At 49.3% G+C, this 23,116-nt stretch overlaps 1 protein-coding gene across 1 annotated transcript in view; it reads left to right on the top strand.

Annotated features, from left to right (window-relative positions):
• The first annotated feature begins 405 nt into the window (after positions 1-405).
• PYGL (glycogen phosphorylase L) overlaps positions 406-23,116 on the top strand; it is a 46,937-nt gene continuing 24,226 nt past the window's right edge. Inside the window, exons 1-6 of the mRNA XM_074996200.1 lie at positions 406-544; positions 975-1,232; positions 3,802-3,903; positions 7,381-7,459; positions 8,903-9,006; positions 22,460-22,591. Coding sequence (XP_074852301.1) covers positions 990-1,232; positions 3,802-3,903; positions 7,381-7,459; positions 8,903-9,006; positions 22,460-22,591 — 660 coding nt within the window. The 5' untranslated portion in view covers positions 406-544; positions 975-989. The remainder of the gene's footprint in view (positions 545-974; positions 1,233-3,801; positions 3,904-7,380; positions 7,460-8,902; positions 9,007-22,459; positions 22,592-23,116) is intronic.

The following is a 23,116-nucleotide window of genomic DNA, read 5'->3' as shown; positions in this document are numbered from 1 at the left end:
TATCTCTAACTGGCCCAACTTGGCGCGGGTGGGAGAGACAATCCGTCCCCCTCCCTGCTCCTTCCTCTCCCGCTCGGCTACGCCGGCAGGAAGCCCCGCTCAGCCGGCAAAGCGGCTCCCTCGCACCCAGCCCAGGGCGGCTGTTCGCTCAGCGCCCGGCCACGCGGCGGCTCCAGGGCGAGGCCGCTGGCTGGGGCAGGCGGCGGAGCTGGGGACCGAGCCGGTTGCGCCTCCCGGCCCCGATCCACGCCCGGAGCAGGCTGGTCCCCGCACACAGGCCACCGCCCCCCGGCCAGGCCTGCAGGCGGCTCCGGCCGCGCGCCGCACGTGGCCCGGCCCCGGGGCGGAGCCGGCTGTTTGCACCCGTGGCCCGCAGCCAGCGACCTGCTCCCGGCCGGGGCGGGGCGGCCCCGCTTCCCGGCCCCGGAGTGGCTGCGGCGCTGTGAGCGGCGCGGGCGGGAGCCAACCGCGGTCTACAAGTACAGGTGGGCGGGGCGCTGCCCCCCTGTGCCCGGCAGACGTGCGACCGGGCGCCTGAGAGCTGGTAGGTGGGTGGCCGCCCCGGGGCGCCCCCTGCGGGTAGAGCGGGGACACCCCGGGGAAGGGGTTCCCCTGTCCCAGCCGCAGGGTGGGTGCCCCCTGCCTGCCGCTGTGCGCTCCCCATAGGTCCCCGCTGTTTATGGAGGGGGCAAGCGAGGTGCTCCCATGCAATCCAGGCGCGTTCCCCTCCCTGAGTGCCCCCCATTTATAGCCCGGGCCAGTGGGGGGCCCTCCCTGGATCACCCAGCCCTCCCCATGCAGGCTGCACTGGGTCTGCCTCCAAGCCAGCCAGTCCCTGGGCTTCTATTTCCTGCCTGCTGAGTGCTTTGGGGGAGCAGAGGGCCCGGCTGCCCCCTCCCCAGGCTGGGCTCTGGGGGGGGTGCACCCCATGCAGGGTAGGAAGCAGCTGAGCTGACCGCACCTGCCCCCTGCAGCCCCAGCCCGCGGAGATGGCACGGCCGCTGACCGACCAGGAGAAGAGGAAGCAGATCAGCATCCGTGGCATCGTAGGGGTGGAGAATGTGGCCGAGCTGAAGAAGGGCTTCAACCGGCACCTGCACTTCACCCTGGTCAAGGACCGCAATGTGGCCACCCCCCGTGACTACTACTTTGCCCTGGCGCACACGGTGCGGGACCACCTGGTGGGCAGGTGGATCCGCACCCAGCAGTACTACTATGAGAAGGCCCCCAAGGTGAGCTTCAGGGGGAGGGGGGCACATTGCCTGGGCACGGGGGATGCTGGGCACAGGGTATGCACGCTAGATTTGCTGGAGGTTGCTGAGTTACAGGGATCCCAGTCCAGGATCACCAGGAGGGTGCGGTGCAAGCGGTGGGGCTGCACCACAGGGATCATACTGCTGTGCAAGGACTCAGGTCACAAGGGGGTAGGGGGAGTTCGAGGCCCTTGGGCAGATCCCCAAGTAGGGGTGCAGCTGTATGGAAAGCCCACAGGTTATGGGAACGGGGAGTAGTCCCTGACTCAAGTAGAGGGGAGCTGGAAGCACTTGTCTATTGCAGGTGATGAGAGCCCTCTGACCGAACCCTACAGCTTCTGTGTGATGGAAATCATTTCAAGGCAGGTGCTGTTGCATCCCCAGCAGCCTTTTGTCCAGTACCTGTGCTCCAGGCCCTCCAAGGCTCAGGAATGAGGAGGCTACCTCACACTTGACACAGGCATAGTCCTGGCTAGATGCTGGAGACAGGAAGGAGATATTGCTGTCCTACCTTTAGCCCCTCATGAGCAAAGCTTTCCCCATCCCTCCTTGCTCAGAAGGAACTAGATGTTTTTAGGACGGGAAGTGGTCTGCTTCCTCATTTGTGCCTGATTCCAGGAACTGGGTTTAAACAAACTAGGCCACTTCGATTTGTTTTATGAGTTGAACAAAACTTGGCTGGAAACATCAGTGTGCAACATGCTGAGAAAGGGTTTGCTGAATTGTCCTGCAGCAGTATGATAATCCTGCCCCCTTTATGTGTTGTCCAATGGGTTTGGTCTACTGTGAATGTCTGGAAACCCTTTTAGGGTAAATTAGTTTAAGGGATCAAAAAGGCCAGAGTTGGCCTGTAGCTGATGATTTGGCTAAACATACAAGCAAAACTAATTGGTAGTGACAACTTCAAAGCTGTGAGCACTTTAGTGCTAGTATTGTTGAACTCTTTCAGCATTTTTTTAAAAAAAAAACTTCACATGAGCTGTTGCAAAAGTACAAGGAGCCATTTTTCATGCCTGCGGCTGTTTTATGATTCACAGTTGTTTCTGTATGACTTGCTCTCTTATATTACTCTGAAGAAAATCGTCCAGCCAAAGTATGTCTTTCTGTACCCTGGCTGCATTTTTTAACTCTGAGCCTCCTAATGTGGCAATAGGAAACCAAAAAGTACACAGTATATGTAATCAAAATTTAAAGGGAAACAGGGAATCGTCCTATCCTGAGAGAGTTGTGTAGTGCTTCCTGTGGCCTGCAAGGCCGTGCATACAGCCTGCGTTTCTTCTAGGAAAATCCTGGCCCTATCATCCTAATTTTTCCTTGAGTAGACAAGGCTTTTAATAGCATGCGTGCGTTTCATGGAGATACCAGGACTTCGTGTCTGTATGGGGAACTAGTAGCACTGTTGGAAGTGATATAGGGGAAGAGGATGGGAACAGGTGTGTCATGGGACCAAGTGTGACATGTCCATCCTCTCGGAGCCCTGGGGCTCCTCTGAGAAGGAATTGGGACTGATCGATCAGTCTCCAGTGAATTGGCTTAGCGTTCCTCTAGGTCATTGCTTGTCCTCTGGTTTGTATTGACCGCAGAACTGTGCTTGCTAGTGGATTAGATGGTAATCCTGTTTGTGACATCATTCGAAAGCCCCTCCCAGTCTAGGAAGTGTAATTACTTATCACAAGGGTGCGCCCACTCTTCTGACAGTCACAGTTGTTTGTACATCTACTTTTCCAACAAGTGTCTTTGTGCTCTTTCACACACACATGCTAATGTGGAAGGAGCCCTGTGCCGAATTCACAAAGCTCCCTCTTTTGCGTCTAAATTTCCCCCTCCTCCTTAAAACCCACCTTTGCTGTGATGCCTTCTCTCAGGCATTGGCTAGAGAGGCATCTTACTGTGACCTTTATGCAAATGTAGTAGTCTTTACTGTTACCTTCCCTTCCACCTGTTGCATACTCTCTACACACCTACATTGTGAATCCTCTGGGGCAAGGGAGAAAGCCTTTGTTTGAGTCATTTGTGCAGCACTTAGCCCAGTAGAGAGAGCCATTATCTCTGACTTGGGTCTTTTAGCACAGCTGTAATAAACATAATAAGCCTAGGAGGAAATTAAATTTCAGGGGACAAAGGTTTGTATTATTTGGAATATTTGCCTGAGGGGAGATTGTATCTAGATGGTTTTTGTGCAGAAAGCAGGAGCAACTCTTAAAAGCCACTGTGTGTACATTGGAGTCTGGTCACTTGTTTGACATTTTGAAGTCTGGTTTAATTTGAAATGTCTCCTTCATTTACATTAACTGTTTCATAAACACGCATAGGTAGGGTTACTATATTTGAACTTTTTTTTAAAAAGAGGACAGCCCTGAGAGAGATTTCAGTTTGAGACATTGGCTAATAGTCTACTCAGGGTGTTACCTGAAAAAAGACTTGAACTCTCCTGATGAGATAATCTGGTTCTATTACTCTTGGATTTAGAAGATGCCAAAATAATGTTTCCAGTTCCTGAATTATCTGTACATGTTTCAGTGAAGTTACTTTTGTTTTCTTGTTTCAGAGAGTTTACTATCTCTCTCTAGAATTTTATATGGGCCGTACCTTACAGAACACCATGATAAACTTGGGATTGCAGAATGCTTGTGATGAAGCAATTTATCAGGTAAGTGTTTATATGTTGCAGTCTAACTGAGTAATGGTTTGTTTGTTTTTTCTTTTTCTTTTCTTTTTTTTTTCTTTTCTTTTCTTTTTTTGTTTGTTTGTTTGTTTGTTTGTTTGTTTGTTAGTTTTGGAGGAGGTGCATTGTAATCAGAAGTACCCTAGAACAACAAAGCAGTCCAGTAGCATTTTAAAGACTAACAAAATAATTATTAGGTGATGATTATTTTGTGAGTCTTTAAAGTGCTATTGGACTACTTTTTTGTTTTGATAGTATATAGACTAGCATGGCTATCTCTCTGTTGCTATCCTAGAACAAGAATTCAGTTGATAGACACCGTTCTATATGGCTAAAGTGTCCACATTTATTCTAGAGATACCATCGCTGGACATAACCGCGTGCATTACAGGATTAAGGGCTCATTCTCCTGTACTTCAACCCATGTTATATATGCCAGCAATGCCCCTTTGCCGTGTATATTGGACAAACAGGACAAACACATCTCCAAAGAATGAATGGGCAAAAGAGTGGACATTAGGAATCTGAATACACGTAAACCTGTCAGTGAGCATTTCAGTGGAGTTGGCCATTCTGTTAAAGACCTGAGAATATGAGTCTTACAACAAAGAGACTTTAACAGCAGATTACAAAGGGAAACATGTGAACTGTAGTTTATGCTCAAATTCCATAAGTTGAGGCTAGGTCTTAAGAGATAGCAATTACCTCACACATTACAAGGACAGCTTCCCCATCTTTGATATTTGTAGTGATCTCAGGCGGGACATTTACTTGGTAATTCTCTCCCCTCCCTACACCCTCCCTTCTCCTTCCCCTTCCCCTTTCTGTCCTGTGTATCTGATTTGTCAGCTTTTATTTCAATTTTTTTTTTTGAACTCTGTGTTATAAAACCGTCAGTGCTGTACTGGAAACGGCATATCTCCAGATCTGAAGAAGTGGGTCTGCCCCACAAAAGCTCATCACCTGAAAAATGTATTTTGTTCGTCTTTAAAGTGCTACGTGATGGTTTGTTTGTTTTTATTGAAAGAATGCTAACTGAGTGTTCAGTGGGAGTTGCTTATGTACGGAAATGTCTTTACTTTTGGCACCAACAGTTGGCAGGATGTTACTGCCTTTAAAAATTTTCAGCAGCAGAATAAACCTCTTGGGGGTGAAATTCATTTTAGCTACTCAATGGGAAGCAAGATGTTACTTCTCGCTGCTGTCTGAGGCTTGCATGCTGATCACAGGCTATGAGGTGTATAATAGCTACTTCTCTGCTAACAAGACCGTGTGTGCAAATTTTTAAGTATTCTCTAAATCCACAGTGACTCAGAATGATTGTTTAGAAAAACAAGGGCATGTTGTACATTGATTTACACTGGAAAACCTCAAATCTTAAAATTAAATTAGTCTGTGTTCAGATCATAATATTCTGGTACTTTTGTCTAAATTCTTCTCTGGCATAAGGAACTCCAGAAGTTCCAGATAGAGCCATGTTAGTTGGTAGCTTCAAAAACACCAAACTCTCTCAGCTCCAGCATACCAAAATTCTTTGCTTCTCAGTTAGCACTGTTACTCATACTTGTGGTTATGGTCCCATGTGACACAGAAAGTGATCTTAAAATTATCCCAGAAACAAACGGCCTGTATTCTACCTGAAAATGTGGTATGCAGCGTATGTAAAACGTATGCGCTGATAGTGTGGTTGTAGGCATGTAAATTCTAATGCCTGAAGGCAAATTGGAATCAACTTAATGTCACCAAGGGTTGGAATCTCAGAATCCCTGAGACTGATCCTCAGAGGTGCCAAGTGCTCACAGTTTCAGCTCCGATCAGTGGACGTCTTGGGATCTCAGGATATCTGAAAACCTAGACCTTAAATCTGTTGTTCCAAAACTGGATAGCCTGAAACATGTCCATTAGATGTTTCTACATATAATCAATAATGAAGAGTGGAATAAAACTAAAACATTTAGTTTTATGGAGATGACTAATGCAAACCCATGCTTGGCTTTGCTCCACCATTCATCGCTGTATGACCGCTGCTGTCATTCCAAAGTTTTGAAAATGGCTTTTTTCCATTCTACCCTTTTGCTATCCTTGTACCAGTAAGCTCGTTAGGTTGTGGCATTTCCAGCAGTTACACAGCAGAAACAGGATATTCTTCAAACAAATGGCTCTCCTTTTGAAATATTTTTTTCCCTGAATTGTTCACCTTCCAGCAAGAAGAAAATAAGAGTAAAGCAAAGGTCTTTTCAGACAGGGCTGTATTTAGATTCTGTGTTCAGGCGCATCTTATGACAGTGTAACTCTCCAGTTACTGGAATGTACTGTGCTGGTAATTTGGAGATGTTCTTTAAATGTGTTTTTGTTCCATGGAAGTTAGGGCCTGGAAGGCTTTACTTTGAGAAGTTCAGCCTTGGTACTTGAGGATAAAGTTAATATGACCTGAATAATTATTTAATAGAGTAAAATGTTCTTTAGTTTTTTCAGTAGCTACAAATTTAACTAGCAGTAAGTGCTAACTTAAATGAACTTTCTGTAGTATCTAAGAAGCATCTTTTAAAAATGTGTGCTGAAATATCACTGTCGTGTAGTGCAAATGCTAGGTCCTTGCCTCATATGTTGCTAGGCCTAATTTAGTGCAGCATAAAGTTCTTTCAGAGGGATTTTAATATCTTCTCTATGTAAGCACAGCAACTTATCTACCCCAAAGCGCCTAGCAAAATTCCGTGTTTAGAATCCAGTCCCAGTGTCTTCAAATGTCTTCATAGTGTGTAGCATGAGCTGTGTGGCTTCCTGGTAGAGATAAGCAATGCATGGTCAGATTTGGCCTGTATTTGGAATGGAAATCTTCATGAAAATTGTGTCATGTATGTGACACATAGTGCCAGAAATAAAGCAATGCCAGAGCCATATGTGAGGGAGCACTGTGCTTCTGGAGGCCCTGTGTTTTGAGTGAGGTGTAAGACCAATGTCCTGAGAGCCTCAGATCATTAAAGTTCCCTGGTGCTCTTTGGAAGAAAAGGCGTGTTCGCTCTGATGTCCTGGCTACCACCAATGAAGCATTGATGCTTTTCATACTTGGTTACCTTGGCCAAGCTAGTCCTCACTTACTACCCTGACCTGTTGCGTAGTGCCCTTGTTACAGGTGGTTACCAGTCCTCCAAAAGAAGCTGTGTTTCACTGGTGGGCAAAATGTGCCTAGAAAGGGGTGGGAACAAAGGTGCTTTCGGGGGGGATGTTCGCTGTCACAGCAGCAGAGAGGGGTCGTCTTAAGACTGCACTCTGAGGAGTACCTGCCTGCAAGGAAGGTAACAAAGGATGGCGTTGAAGCGCTGAATGAATTGTGTTCAGAACATGTTCTTTCTGATAGCTCTGTTGGCATCTCTGCTGGTTTCTCTCACTACCTCATGACGATGTGACATAAGTGGTCACTCAGCTCGGGCACCTGAGTTCACATCTTCTTTCTGCCTTTAGCTAGGGCTGGACATAGAAGAGCTGGAGGACATTGAAGAGGATGCTGGCCTTGGTAACGGAGGTCTTGGTAGACTGGCTGGTAAGTGAGCTTCAGGGGCATTGATCGTTAGAGAACCTACCAAGCAGTCAGCCCATGCCAGGCTCTCTTCCCGTGGGCATACGGAGCACTCGTCTGTGTGCACTACAATAATACCTAGCAGACTCAGCCAGGATCCTGCAGTGACAGGTGCTGGCGCATGGGCAGTACAAGGACAGTCCTTGCCCTAAAGTGCTTACGCTCTTAGCAGCTGATGAGATGCAACCAGAGGAGACTTGGTAGCAGCCTACTCACCCCAACTAGTGTAATAAGTAGCAGTCGCAACACATGACTGCCCAGTCTGAAGTGTGGATGAAATGGTCACGATTGCTTGTAGTGCGGTGGTGATGGACAATGCCAGGGGCAGCAGAATAAGTGAGCTCCGTCCTGTGCGGTCTCCCTGCCTTTCCCACACACCCCTCCCTGGATAAAAATTATTTCTGGTCGTTCGCTGAGCCATTTCCCAGATAGTTGAGATCCAGGGCTCTCAAACTTCGTCACAACACAAATTACTGCATGACCCCAGGAGGTTCAAGACCAAAGCCTGAGAGTGCCCGATTCCCCCTGTCCCGACTGGGGAGCCAGAGTCAAACTGAGCCCCTCTGGCATGGATGGGGAAGGGGCAAATCCTGATGTCCAAGGGCTTCTTCCCCTGCTAAGCATCCTATAGCCTGAGCCCCACCACCTCAGTGATGAATCCCTCAGGCTTTGGCCCCTGGCCCCAGCAAGGCTCAGCCAGACCTGGCAAACTGATTAAAATGGTGTTGCAGCCCACTTTGGGGTCCCAATTCCGTCTGAGAATGGCTGGTGTAGAGAGAGTCTGTCTTTTGTTCTTGGACTGTACCTGTCCTCTTCAGCCTGGGCTTCCCTTCCCGGGCGCTGCCCATCTCTCCTTTCTGTTACTGCCTGGCTGGGACGTGCAGCATGTTGGCTCTGGGAAAGAGAGACGCCAGCTGAAGAGTAGGTAACGGCCATGCAGAGATGACTGGGCTGTGTCTGAGCCGATGGCCCTACAAATCCCATCTGTAGCCGAGGACGGTGTTTCAGGGCAAGGTGTGGGAGTGTGTCGGGGAGACGGTGAGGGTGGGACAGGGCAACTATTTCTCTTTGCTCATATCAGTGCAGTACTGCATATGGCTCTGATGGAAGAGAGTGGGGGACTGACTTCCTGGCCCTGTACCGACTCTCACAGTTGTTCGAGTATCCGATCAACCTGGTTGTAAGTCATCCACGAAGCAGAGTCTCCAAAACCAGCCTTATCTTGGCTCCCATTCACACATGCACCTCAACTGATCTTAAGTCCTCAAGGTGCTGGTTCCCGTAAGCTGGGAGGTGGGATGAGGTGGGTTGGTGCTGGAGCCATACTCACTATGGCTTTCAGAGGCTGATGGAAACCATAATGGGAAGCTTTGCTAATTGCACCCTTCAAATGTTGGTCTTTAACAGCCTGCTTCCTTGACTCAATGGCAACGCTTGGACTTGCTGCCTACGGGTATGGCATCAGATATGAGTACGGCATCTTCAACCAGAAGATCCGAGATGGATGGCAGGTATGGATCAGCAGAGCTCGATTTCTTTCCCCTCTTTGTGGAACAAAATAATTCAGCCTTTAAACCCCAACACCGGGAGCACTGGGCAGCTGAGAATGTTTTACTCCCGTTTGTCATGTGTTGGCCATGGTTGAATACTCCAGAGCTGGTGTTTCAGATTAATGTAGGTAGTGGAAGCTGCATTTAGGAGAGCAAATACAAGATGAAGCTTTCTGTTAACTGAAGAAACCTGTGATACAAGTTGGAAGTGTGATATCCCTCCTCCCCAAAGAAAACGTAAAAGCTCTAGGTTCTTTCCCCTGCCCTTGGCTTATTGTTAAGTAGGTTTGAAATCCTAAAACCCCAATTACACTGTTGCCTGTAAGATGGAGAAAGAGTCCTTCCTCCCACCAGCAAACCCAAAACAAAACTACTTGATGGAGTGAGCATGGGGCTATACCATTTCTGTGCTGATACACCCCTTGGCAAAACCCCACCTAATGCCTTGGGACCAAAACCAGAGTGTATCTTCTCTTGCGTCTGTAGTTCTTTAACCTGATGCGTCGTCAGGCCACAGTCGGTGCAGTTCCATGAGCTAGTTAGTGTACTGGATCTTAAATATTTAGAAAACAAATGCTCAGTCTGAAGGTTTTACTGCAGTGGAAATGTGCTTAATCTAGAATTAAGGTATCAGCTGCTTAAGAAGGTGAATTTGCAGGATGTGTGTAATGATGGCCAGGAGACAGGCTGAGATGCTTGGAACTTCAGCATCTCAAATACATTTTTCAGGATTGTCCCACCAGTTTGTTGACCCAGTGGTTTCACAGTACCTCCCCTTGCATGCTCACACAGCAGTGAGTCAATGCTGTGCTGTCTATACAAATACCAGCTTCTTGCTGACCATGCGGCAAACGTAAAATTGAATATCAACACAAAGAACACCCTGACTTCTGCCTGTTTGTAATGGAGTCTTTCACTCACTTTTTTTGAAACCTCAATGCTTCCGCTTGAATTCCAGCCTGTCCCACCAATCACTCTGCGATGCAGAGAGCCTGGGGCAGCTTTTAGATCGAGCTTGCTGGGGTGTGTGCAGTTGGTATTAGACACCTGAACCTCCTCCTGGTGCCCTTAATCCAGGAACACCCGTGGTACAGAGGAGGAAGAGGTTCTGTGTGCTGCTGCTGCCCCAACTGGAGGCATGGCCATGCAGCAATGTGCCCCCACCCCGTGGCTTTCCCCACTGTTCCTGTAGTATTGGAGGGCAGTGCCTGGGAGCAGCATGGGGTGTGGAGTGACCTACCCCTTTACCCCTCCCATCCAGACCTTGCAGCATCCTCCCGGCCCTGCAAAATCTTTAACCCAGCTACCCTGTTTTGCTGGACTAAAGGGGTTCTCGTGCTGGTGCATCTTCAGGCCCTGACTGAAGTCCAGGCACGTGAACATTGATTTGTATGGAATATTTGGGCCAAGGTTAAAGGTGTTAATGTAACCCAGTCATTGCCCAACATCAGTGAGTTTTAAGCTAAGTTTTGAGCTCTTGATACAGAGACCACACCACCAGAATCCTCTGTATTACAGGGAGAGCACTTGAAGGATCAAGTGTTAAATAGGACTTATATTTTAACAACATCCCTTGTTTCCTTTCTGGGCAGCTGGAGAGGGTGTTTCAGAAATAACACTCCCACTTCTGCCAGTCTCTCGGACAGTAATAACTGACCTTTTTTGGGGAAAGGAAAAAAGCAGAGTTAGTTGGGATGGGCTGGATGTTGCTGGTTAAAGCCCACTCCAGTCTCCTTTTAAGCAAAACAAATGACAAAGATGAGACAAAATAAATACGTACAAGCAGGGAGAGCAAAGAACAGCCACAATAGAACACGCAGCGTGTCTCTGACGTTTTCCTCTCCCAGCATCACGGCTGGAAAAGTGCAGCACAAAAAGACTTTTCACCCGATCTGAGAACTGGCAAACACGCAGGGGATTGCTTTTAGCTGTCCCTCCAGTCACACGCTTACAGCAGTGTTGTAAATCCATGCAGTCGTGGCCAACTAAGCTAGACTCTTCTTAAACAGAAGCAAAAGGCTGCAGGGGAAGAGGAAGGAATATAAGATGGAGAAAGAAAAGGGCACAATGGGGGCGGGGGGAGAGGACAAAGTCTCACATTCCAGCTAGTGGCTGGAATTTAACCAGTGACAATAGCACCTGGGTCCTTCTCTGTGGCCCAGTCGCATCAGGACATCTTAGGACAAGGCAGGCCCAAGGTCGCAGGGGGTGATGTGGATGGCAGCCGTGATGCTAAAGCTTGCAGGAGTGCTTATTGGCAGACAGCTGCTGCTTCAATTGTTCAAGTGTTTTCTCCTTGAGAGACCCAGCCCACAAGGAGGGGTGGATTGGATACTCCTGCCTCTTTCCTTTGTTTGTTTATCAGTCTAATTATGGATACCTGTGTTTGCAGATTGTGTGGGTTTTTTTTTTTTATTTTTGTTTTTGTTTTTTTAAGACCTTACCAGTTAATAATTTTAACATGTGAGTGGTCACAGTAAAAGCAGTTTGTGGTAAATTACATCTGCCTCTTTTCTGCACCCTGTTTAAGAACACTTTTAAGCTCAGCTACTAAGAGTGCCTGGGTGAGAGTGAATTTGTTAGGCCTGGTTATAATAACAGGCCCCATCGTGTTAGGTGCTGTACAGGCACACAACCTGTGTAAAGGCCGAAGGACCCAGGTCGTCGGCAGTGGAGAATGAACCTGGGACCTTAGGAACTAAAGCCCTATGCTCTACCCCATGAGCTAAAAGTCCAGTGGCTCTCAGCCAGTGCTCTAGAGCAGTGACTTCTGTCGGTGGGTTCAGTGCCTCTGGGGTTGTACCTGTAAGAGCCGGCCCCTGCCCTGAAGTGTTTCCATCTTTCGACATCCAAGGCAGACAAAAGGTGGTGGAAGGAAAGTACCATCCCTCTTTTGCTGGTGAGAAACTTGGGCACAGAGAGACTCAGTGACTTGCCCAAGGTCACAGGGAGTCCCAGAAAGGGCCAGGACATGAAACCAGGCCTTTGGAGTGCATGCAGTGCCACAATGACAAAACCCACTTTCTTTCCATTACTCGGGCCCGGCCCCAGAAGTATTGAATACTTTAGTAGATGGAAAATGCAGTTACCCACGTGCAGAGCCACTGACTGATGCTGACCAGTTGGTGCTTGCAGAAGACTAATCTGTTTACAGCAGATCTTGGCACATCTACCTTGCCCGGAGAAACAACGAGCCCTTTGAGTTCCCCAAAACGCATGGTCTGTGCAGTAACAACTGGCCAGCTGAGGCGGTCCTGCCTCGCTGCTCTGAAATTGTGCTGCTGGCTGGTGAAGGACACACCCTGGCCGAACTTGGCAGCACGGCCAATTTAAACAGCTTGTTTTTTTCCCCCCCCGCCACCTGTTTGAAACCTGTTGCACTCGCTTTAGGTGAAGTGCAGCTGGGGGCCAGTGTGGAGCTGTGGGGTTGGAGCAGTGGGCAGTGCAGGAACAGCCCCAAAAGAAGATGCCCTGTTGTGGCTGTGCCATCCTGGAGAAGCTATGTGTAGTCCTGGGGCCAAGTTAATCCCAGCTGCAAAAAGGCAAAATTCACTGACCTGGCTGGAAGCAGCACCTGGCCAGGCTGGGTCTGAATTTGGGGGTCTCCCACTCACTGGGTGGTAGAGTGGGGATTGTGGTAAAAGCAGCGCTCCTCTTCCTGTGGCAGGGAAAGGGTTACTATTACGTGGCCAAGGAGATGTGGTGACCAGCCTGCGACAGAAGGATGGTTGTGACCTGGACACACACAGTAGAAGAGCCTCAGGGCTCTGACAGGCAGAGGACCCCTCCCCTCCCCACCCCAGGCTTTGTCCTCACAAAGGAGAAAGCTGAGCAGGGAGTGGGAGATGGGGGAAGATTAGGGCAACCTGGGGGGAAGTGGGAGGACGATTCTAGAGAGGGAGGCAGGGGAGAGGTGGCTCCTTCTGATTGCACCAACCCTGGGAAGTCGAGAGCCCAGGGAGGTGGCAGCTGTGGGCGCTCCCAGCCCTGGAGCCCTGGGGAAGCAGCAGCCGCTGGTGCTCCCCGCGGAAGCAGCAAGGCTGCAGCAGCCGCCCAAGCTCGCGCCACTTTCTTGAGGCTTGGGGAAGTGAGTCCCACCAGCAGCTGCACCTGCGCAGCTGCTGGTGGAATAGGTCAGTAGGAAAGGGCTCAAGTACCAGACAATTAGTCCCTTTTAAAGAATAAGTTGGGATGTCTTTTTACCCGCCTAATACAGGACGATGGTCACCTTGGGGACGATGTAATTCCATGGAGAAAATATCAGAGAGCACTGGCCCAAGTGGGGTGACATCATGAAGGTTGGAGATGGGAAGTTCTAGGCCTACCAATCCCACCGCTTCCCCAAGAAGAGAACTGCTTCCCCGGCTCCTGAGCTCACTGGTGCCCGCTCTTAGCAGGGGACAGCTTCGACCCTTTGGGTGATGGGCCCCTGGGCCTGGCCCTTTACAAAATGCAGAAGTCCTCTTGCTTTGACACAGGCTTCTCTGTCCTCTGCCGCTGCCATGCTCCAGTCTTCCTGTTTCTTGTGTGGTGTTCATGAGCTTTCACCTGGTGCTGTAATTGGAAACTCCTCTTGATTAGCCCTCGCCTGTGGAATCCAGCTCTTCTATTGGCCCTGGAGGGTTTGTTTTTTTCCTGTGTATGTTTGTGTGGTCTATAGAACGGGATCTCATGTGCGGTGCAGTTGATGTACAGAATTCCATCTGACCCATGGCAAGGAAGCAATGACTAATCATATAAACAACAGAACAGCCGGCCTTCCTCAGCATGCACAAGTTATAACATTGTTCCTATCAAAGAGCAGCTAGTGATATAGCAAGGAAATCACTTTCGTTCCTCACTCTTTGCCTTAACCTGACCCTGTTCTCTACCACTAGGCCCTGTACACAATTAATGGCCCTTCTGGAGCTCCAATACATTGGCATTAAGGTGGCATCTAATCTTGCATTTAGCAGCACTTCATTGAGGTGCCCTCCTGCTGCATTTGCAGGTCTCCAGAAAGATTTAAATTCTGATGAAATCTATTGCTCTCTCATCAAGTTCTCAAGATCCACTTGAGTTAGGCTGCTGCAAACAGGGAGCCAATTACCTTGTAAACAGATCTGGCCTGAGACTACTGTAATCATCTTTGTCTAGAAGAAAGTGTATTAGAAGGAATACTTCTGCCAGTGATCATTTGCCACGGTGCTCCCAGATTCTTATAGCTCTAAATATATGTACCCTCTGAGGTATGTATAAAGCCTTCACAACTCTTCCAGAGCAGCAATGCTGTCAACATCTTTTTTTTTAAACCAGCTGGGTTGTTGAAATTGAGGAAATCATTAACTGAGGATCTTGCAAACAGATGACCAGGGTTCAATGTAGACATTACAAAACAGAGGTGCCCAGGCTAACCTATAACTGTCAACATGAGCCGTTAGTGGGAGGGTTTAAAAACTTGACATGAAGCCTCTTACGGGCTGGGGGTATGTTTTTTTCAATTTCATGCGACCATATAACGGTGTCTTAAATGTTTCCTACAATCTTTTAGTTTTACTTAAAAGGAACTGGAAGGTCAGATGAGAGGCATGCCTAGTGCGACTATAAGTGCGTTTGTTTGAATAGGCATGTAACCCAACTGCACGGACAAGCCAGCCTTTGTTTGTGCTGAAGAATGCATGGAATGCTAGATGCCTGTTTGCCTGCCCGCTCACAGCCTGTGCGTTTTTAATGAAAATCTTTGGGCCTCTCTTCTGACAATCTGTCCCTGAATCTCTGAACATTGTGGCTCATGGACTCCCCCAGAGCCTGCAGCTTGGCAGCTCTTTGCGCATCTCCAAATCATTTGCCACAAAGCCTCGTCCAAGAGCCATGTGAGCAAACGACTTGAACGTTCCATCACAACAGGTGACCTGCATCGCCTGTTCCACCAGGAGGGGACCTGGTGTGTTATGTACAAATTGAACCTCTCTCGTCCGGCAACATCTGTCATCTGGCATGATTGTAATTGGCAGGATGTCTGCTGGTGGTTGAGGCCAAGTTTCCATGTCCCATAAAGTTTCCAGTCCTGGCTCTGTTTTCTGTGCTGTTATTTACCTGTAATTTACCCCTACGTGCATAAGAGCCCAGTAAGCAGTAGAAGTGTCGGTAATGTTGCTAGACAGTATTGTGCTATATCCAGCAAAGTCTCTCATCCAGCACCAGTCAGGTCCTGAAGGTGCCGGACTAGAGAGGTTCAACCTGTACCTTATTTATAGAGCCCTGTGCAGAGACCCGTTGTGTATCCACAGATGCAAATATGCACAGCTATAAAGTGTGCATCCAGGGACCTGCAGGGCTGTCCTGGGAACAGCAGTGGCAAAAGGAGCTGCACGTCCACAGGCGTAGAGTGTCTTCACTCCATGCAGTGCAGGCAGCTCCTCTGGTGCAGCTGTACCACCTCCAGCCCTGCTCACTGAGGCCGGCACCAGGCTGAGCGGCAGCTGTCCTAGGTCACGCTACTGTGGGAGCAGTCAAGCTGCTAGGCCTAGTGCCTTCCCTAGTGGGTGGGGCTGGGTGTGATGCAGCCAGGCCAGAGGAGCTGACAGTGCCAGGTGCTGGTGCCTGCCAGCAGTGGTCTGATGTGCCAGTCCTCACAGTACTGCTGTTTCTAGCAAAGCCCTGCGAATCTGTGGGTATTGGCTTCGTATCCATTGAGATCCATATGCACAGCTGTAAAGCGGGTATTCACATAGGGCTCTATGTACTTCAGTGGATCTTCCACAACATGCACAGTTCATCACTTCTTTCCTATTAAAGAGCTGCTAATTAAACAGCAGGGATGTGAGTTTTCTTCCTCACTCTTAAGTTGCTTTGTCTTAACATAGCTTCTATCCTCTACTCCTCCACATCGAAGCATCTTAGGATGAACCTAGCTGGTGTGCTTAAGCAAGCTCTGTAGACAGGCCGTATCTGGTAGAGGAACATGACATGGTGTCAGGAGTAAACTAAGAACAGAAACCAAAGGAAAACAACAACAGAGATTGCGGGCTGTCATCAACATGCTTCTGTGACATCCCAGGGAATGTTATTGTTGCTGAACCTTCAACAAAGATAGACTGGAAGTAGGATTTCACAAGATCATGTATCACATACAATCTCAACAAAGAACCTAGGGATACACAGGGCTCTCGCAGGCTCTTGTTATCATGGGGGACTTTAATTACCCTGACATCTGTTGGGAGACCAATACAGCGGTACCCAAGCAGGCCATGAAGTTTCTGGAGAACATTGGGGATCACTTCTTGGTACAAGTGCTGAAGAACCTGACCACAGGTTGTGCACAGCTCCACCTGCTGCTTACAAACAGGGAGGAACTAATAGGGAAGGTAGAGGTGGGGGACAACCTGGGAAGCGGTGATCGTGAGATGGTAGACTTCAGGATCCTGACCAAAGGAAGGAAGGAGAGCAGTAAATTACACACCTTAGACTTCAGAAGAGCAGACTTTGATTCCTTCAGGAACCTGATGGGCAGAATCCCCTGGGACACTACCATGAAGGGAAAAGGAGTCCAGACTAATGCGTAAGTGATGCACTGTGGGATGAAGGTGGACAGCATTTGGTGGGGAAAGAACAGGTTAGGAGCTATCTAAAAAAGCTAAACGTACATAAATCCATGGGCCCGGACCTAATTCATCCGAGGGTTCTGAGGGAGTTGGCGTATGTCGTTGATGGGCCCTTGGCCGTTATCTTTGAAAAGTTGTGGAGATCGGGAGAGATCCCGGATGATTGGAAAAAGGCAAAGGTTGTGCCCACCTTTAAAAAAGGGAAAAAGGATGATCCAGGGAACTATAGGCCAGTCAGTCTTACATCAGTCCCTGGAAAAATCATGGAGGGGCTCCTCAAGGAAGTCATTTTGAGGCACTTGGAGGAGGGGGAAGTGATCAGGAATAGTCAGCTTGGATTCATGAAGGGCAAGTCATGTCTGACCAATCTGATTAGTTTTTGTGATGAGATAACTGGCTCTGTGGATAGGGGAAAATCAAAGGATGTGACTTATCTTGACTTTAGCAAAGCTTTTGATACGGTCTCTCACAATATTCTTGTCAGCAAGTTAAAGGAATGTGGATTGGATAAATGGACGGTAAGATGGATAGAAAGCTGTCTAGACCCTCGGGCCCAGCAGGTAGTGATCAACGGCTCGATGTCGGGATGGCGGTTGGTTTCTAGTGGAGTGCCCCAAGGTTTGGTTCTGGGTCCTGTTCTGTTCAACATATTTATCAATGACCTGGATGAGGGGTTGGATTGCACCCTCAGCAAGTTTGACACTAAGCTAGGGGGAGAGGTAGATACGCTAGAGGGCAGGGACAGGGTCCAGAGTGACTTAGACAAATTGGAAGACTGGGCTGCAAGAAATCTGATGAGGTTCAATAAGGACAAGCGCAGAGTCCTGCACTTGGGCCGGAAGAATCCCAAGCATTGTTACAGGCTGGGGTCCGACTGGCTCAGTAGTAGTTCTGCAGAAAAGGACCTGGGAGTTGTAGTGGACGAGAAGCTGGACATGAGTCAACAGTGTGCCGTTGTAGCCAAGAAGGCTAATGGCATATTAGGTTGCATCAAGAGGAGTGTTGCCAGTAGATCCAGAGAAGTGATTATTCCTCTTTATTTGGCTTTGGTGGGGTCACATCCAGAGTACTGTGTCCAGTTCTGGACCCCCAGTTACAGGAAGGATGTGGATACACTGGAGAGAGGGTCCAGCGGAGGGTGACCAAAATAATTAGGGGGCTGGAGCATATGACCTATGAAGAAAGGTTGAGGGAACTGGGACTGTTCAGTCTGCAGAAGAGAAGACTGAGGGGGGACTTGATAACAGCCTTCAACTTACTGAAGGGAGGTTGCAAAGAGGCTGGAGAGAGGCTGTTCCCAGTGGTCACGGATGGCAGAACACGGAACAATGGTCTCAAGTTGCAGTTGAGAAGGTCCAGGTTGAACATTAGGAAAAACTTTTCCACTTGGAGGGTGGTGAAGCAGTGGAATGTTCTACCCAGGGAAGTAGTGGAGTCTCCATCCCTGGAGGTGTTTGTCTCACCTTGACAAAGCCCTGGCGGGGCTGATCTGATGGGTTTGGTCCTGCCTAGGGGAGGGGGCTGGACTCAATGTTTTTTTTTTAGGTCCCTTACAGCTCTATTGTTCCGTGATTCTTTAATTTGTGCTGTGGAGAAGCAAGGAGAGCATGTCGTGAAACCCTGTGACTCCAGTGCTGACTGTGAAAGGGTTCTGGCTATGGCTGGTGCATATGTTATACTTCAGAGTTTGAGAGAGAGCATATTTGCACCAGAGAATTGAAGAACTGGAGCATTGGTTGCGAGAGGCGGGGAGGGGGGGAAGGTGAAGCGACACAGGACTTCTGAGTGTTTCATAAGAGCTCTTCATACGTTATTGGCCAACAACTGTTCGGTGGCTTTTTTGGAATGCAAAGCATGAAAATGTCCAACCCAGGCTCACAGGTGCTGCAACTAGAGGTGCAAGTGATGCTCCAGCACCGCCTGGCTTGAAGTGGTTTCCATTGTTTTACAGTTTGGTTCAATGGCCCTCGGCACCCCCACTATAATAATTGTTCCAACAGCCTTGCACAGGCTGGCTGCTGGCTTTGCAGGTGGAAAGCTGGCTCCCCTTGCTTCAAGGGTTTTATGATAATGACTTAATGTTCAAGCATCCGCTTGCAGCTCCTAAGCTCATTTCAGGCTGTTCAGTTGCTCTAAGATTTGCCGTCTTACCCGCTCAGGCTGCATTGCTCTCGGTGCAGCCGGGGCTAAAGTTAAATGCTTGATTCAAACAATCCTCAGCCATGCCAGGCCACGCATTCAAAGGGTTCGTGATGTGACCAGCTGGTGTAGAGAAGCAGGCTGTGTCCAGTCCATAGGTGGTATTGACTCTGTCCCTCATTTTTCGGGTGACCATCCGTCCTGTTTCTGCCAGGACAGCCCTGTATTTTGGCCACCAGAGAGGCGTCCTGATTTAGTTTAACAAAGGGGCTAATTGCTGAATGCAGACACAGCTGCTGGCTGGAGAGCATTCGCATGCTCTCCAGCCACCCTGGAGACGGAGCCAGCAGGGGGCCTTGCCACATTGGTACCCAGCTCCCTGCAGCTCGGGGGAGCCACACCAGCCTGCCTGCCAGCCGGTGCCCAGCTCCCTGCGGCTGGGGAAGCTGGGAGTGTACTGGCGCAGCTGCCGCCCGGCTTCCCATGGCTCAGGGGAGCCAGGAGGAAGACCGTCGCAGCTGCTGCCTGGATCACAGTGCCCCAAAGTGTGGGGCAGCCAAGGGAGTCCCCTGGAGCAGCAGTTCTTGCTGGCAGCAGCAGGGGAAAAGCCTCACTCCCCCCCATTCACATCCTGTGTTTGGGATAGGAAGATATGGTCACCTACTTATTTGCCAGGCCTGCAGGACCCCTTCCCATGTTACTAGATCTAATTAAAGGCTTTCTAAGACAGGGGCCTCTCCTGTGGGCTTCCTTTACAGCACGACCTGTGGGAGGGTCAGGATGTGTGCTGGAAATCTGCGGACTCATAATTTCTTGGCATGTACCCTTCCAGCTGGCTTTCACTGAAGGACAGTTGCCCAAGGAACGGGCTAGGAAACTGTCAGTGCAACTGGGTTGCACAGGCGTGGGGGAACACATCCTCCACCAGCCTCTCCCCAGCGTCAAAGTTAAACCAACCTAACCCCCAGGGTAGTAAGTACCAGGCTGAGAGGAGAATTCTCCTAGCGAATGCTTCCCTGGGTGGTGGGCTGTTCCTCGTAATGCCGGGAGCCTCTCCGTAACATTTAAATGTAGGCAAGCCCTAAGAGAACTCTGTGCCTTGTATGTGTTAAGTAATCACTTGTCCATGGTGTGTGTCTTGTTGCTCATGTAGTTAGACTAAGACCACGCCTAGGCTGCAGCCTATGCTGGAAGAAGCTTATGTCGCTCAAGGGTGTGATTATTTCACTCCCCTGGAGTGACACAAATTACACTGGCATAAGCGCCCATGTGCACAGCTTATGCCATTTGTGGAGGTGGGTGTTTTAGCCCCGACGGGAGAGCTCTCAGCACAGAGCAGTGGTTAACAGCTTACTCAGCACAGAGCCACAGCGTGTGTGACCGCCTCGGACCACGCTTATTGTGAGTGCGGCACGTGGCTGTGGCCTTCGTGACACACACAGCTGTACAAGTGGCCCACAGTGGTGGGTAGGTTGAGGACCAGGGGCATAGAGCATCTTCGTGCAGAACAGGTGTGCCAGTACAACTGCAGGGCTGTGCATACGGACACGGCCTTGCCAAATGCTCGCCAAACCCATATTGTTCAGGAGATGCTGCGGAAGAGAGAAGTAGACGGGGAGATACGAATGCAGCAGTGGAAGGGGGAAGTGAGGCAAACCAGGAGTGTCCCCATCAGATGATCAATCCAGAGTGCCCGAGATGTCAGTAAGGCATTGGACAGAGCCCCAAGCAAATGTTTGTCCAAAGTTATTCCCCTCTCTGTAGGTGAAGAGCAGTAGGTCTCTGGTATTTAATTGCTTGCTGCATTCTCTGCTGCTGAGCTGCTCTGACCTAGCCCTGTCTCAGACCTTGTGACTTGGTAGATAAGGGCTCAGAAGAGGGGGTAACAACAAGAGCCACTGTTAGTAATACAATTAGATTGCAGCTTTCTTGTCTTACCAAAATTGACACATAATCGGGCTGAGGATCAGATTAAGGAGAAGGCTTCCTTCCTCTCCCTTATCTTCTAGCGTGACCAGGCCGACCTTTTGTTTCAGCTGCTGGCTGAGAAAACATTTGCTCTTCTGCGGCTGGGCAAGGACGGGTGTGTTGCCACTATATGAAATATGCAGTTGATATAAATGCCCTATGCTGCAGTACCTTAGTAGTGGTTTCCTGCAATGTAGCTTTAGTGTTGTAGCCAGAGTTTGCTCAATTCAGAGACCGGGATCAGGGGTGGCGGTGGAGGAGGAGTTTTTTCCCCCACACACTCGTTACAAACACTTTTTACCAAAACAAATTTAAAACTAGCTGCTACTTCTTTCTCGTCTCCCCTGTCCCAAGCTAGCAGAAGCACAAAGACAGTGCAGAGACTAAACTGGCAGAACTCGGTCTTTCTATTCTTCATCCCAACTGCCACCTTCCTTCCTTCAACAGGGGCACATGGAACAGGGTATCTGGAGAGGTGGTGCAATCTCCATTCCCAGAGGTTTTAAAGTCCTGGCTTGACCAAGCCCTGACTGGGATGGTTTAAGTGGGATTGGTCCTGCCTGTAGCAAGAGGTTGGACTTGACTACTGCCTGAGGTCTCTTCCGACCCTAGGATTCTATAAGTGCCCCATTTCTGTGGGAGCTAAGTGGGTTTGAATTGTCTGCCTATATTGAGACTACTTCACCTTAATGGTAGGCCGGTAATTGGCAGAGTTGCCTTCCACCAGTTGCGCTGGGAAATTGGCCCCTTTGTTGGTTCCTTTCGGAATGGAGTCAAATGCTGAGAGAACACCAGTCCGAGGAATAATCTGAAGCACAAATGGCTTTTAACAATAGCACACGCACGCACCCTGGCATTTCCTGAGGACTGTGCTCAATATTGATAACCCCATTAATGAGCAAAAAGCAGCTCTGTTCTTCCCAGGCTTCAGTAACTTGTTTGCCACTCTCAGGACTACTTAGGCCTCGTGCCAGTATCTAAATCAGCAGCAGGAACTGAGGCATCTTTCTTCTTTGATCCATTACTGCTGAGTTCACTTAATCTCCAACTTATTCATACACTACACCGTCCCCTCAAGATTAGCGGGCAAGCTGCTTAGGGAACATCTAAGAGAAACCTGTAGCACAGAGCCTTGGAGCAGTGTTCCCTGTAAGCTGAGCACGTGGGTGGCAGCCCAGGAGTGATTCAGGTGCTGCCCAGCTGATTAGCAGAGCACCCCCAAGTGGCAACATGTTTCTAGTGGTGGTGCACATCCACATGTGTCAGTGCACATAACAAAATTTATTCCACCCATGAATGGAAAAATTAGAGGAAACGCAGCTTTGGAGCCCAGCTCGGCTGACTCTTGGGGCTGGGGCTGTGGGGCTGGAAACAGCAGCTGGAGCCTGAGCTCTAACACGCGTGTGCACATGCACACACAGGGTTTATTGCCCAGGCTTCAGTCTGAGTGTGAACCTCTCTACTGTTCTCTTTTGTCCAGCTGCCGGGGCCCTGCAAGTCAGAGCCCATTGACCTGGACCCTGAGATACGGCACAGTGAGTTTTACTTTGCAGCCCGGGCCCATCCTAAGGGCCCTCCAGCTGAATGGGAGCCTTCCGATGTACCCTATAGTGTCACCGCTTCGGTCCTTGTTGCACTCACTCCAGGAGTGGCGCTGAGCTGCTTTGCTTCACCTCATGCCAGATGCAGGTAAAAATAACTGTTTGACCCCTCCTCCTTTCCAGGTGGAGGAAGCGGACGACTGGCTTAGACACGGCAACCCCTGGGAGAAAGCCCGTCCTGAGTACATGCTGCCTGTCCACTTCTATGGACGAGTGGAACACACCAAGGGTGGCGTGAAGTGGGTGGACACACAGGTACTGCTGTGAGCTGGGCATGCCTCAGCCGCTGATGCATTTCTTCATTCTCATTTTCAGAAGCCAGGAACGTGGAGTATTTTATCCTGAAAGAGAACTCCCTGCAGCACCAATGCAGGAAAACTGAGGCCTGTTGTTCCTTTGTTGTGCAAGGGACGCAGTGGTTTGCCACCAGAAGGGCCTTTTTAGAAAGGATGTAAACTATGATAAATCCAAGCGGGCACCCTCGTCTCGCTGGTTCCTTCCTTCCATAAACTGCAAGGAGGCTCAGCACAACAAATCTCTGCCAAGTCCTGAATTCTGTTGCAGCTCTCTGATCCTCCTTAGCCTGGGATCCTCTTTTTAGTTCAGCTGTCTGTGGAAACTGCCACAATGCTGAGAACACGCCACTTGTGTTTCTGAGGCAGTCCCTGTTATAGCAGCATGCCACCAGGCACAACAGCTGTAAACATCTGGGGTGGAGGGGCAGGTGGGAAAGGTATTTCTGTAGCATTTGAACTGCATGAAGCTTAAAGAAAAGCTTAC

This window comes from Carettochelys insculpta, chromosome 6 (genome assembly GCF_033958435.1).
Source record: "Carettochelys insculpta isolate YL-2023 chromosome 6, ASM3395843v1, whole genome shotgun sequence".
In the NCBI taxonomy this organism is placed as follows: domain Eukaryota; kingdom Metazoa; phylum Chordata; order Testudines; family Carettochelyidae; genus Carettochelys; species Carettochelys insculpta.
The sequence above is the reverse complement of the archived record's forward strand: the minus strand, read 5'-3'. Positions and strand labels throughout refer to the sequence as shown.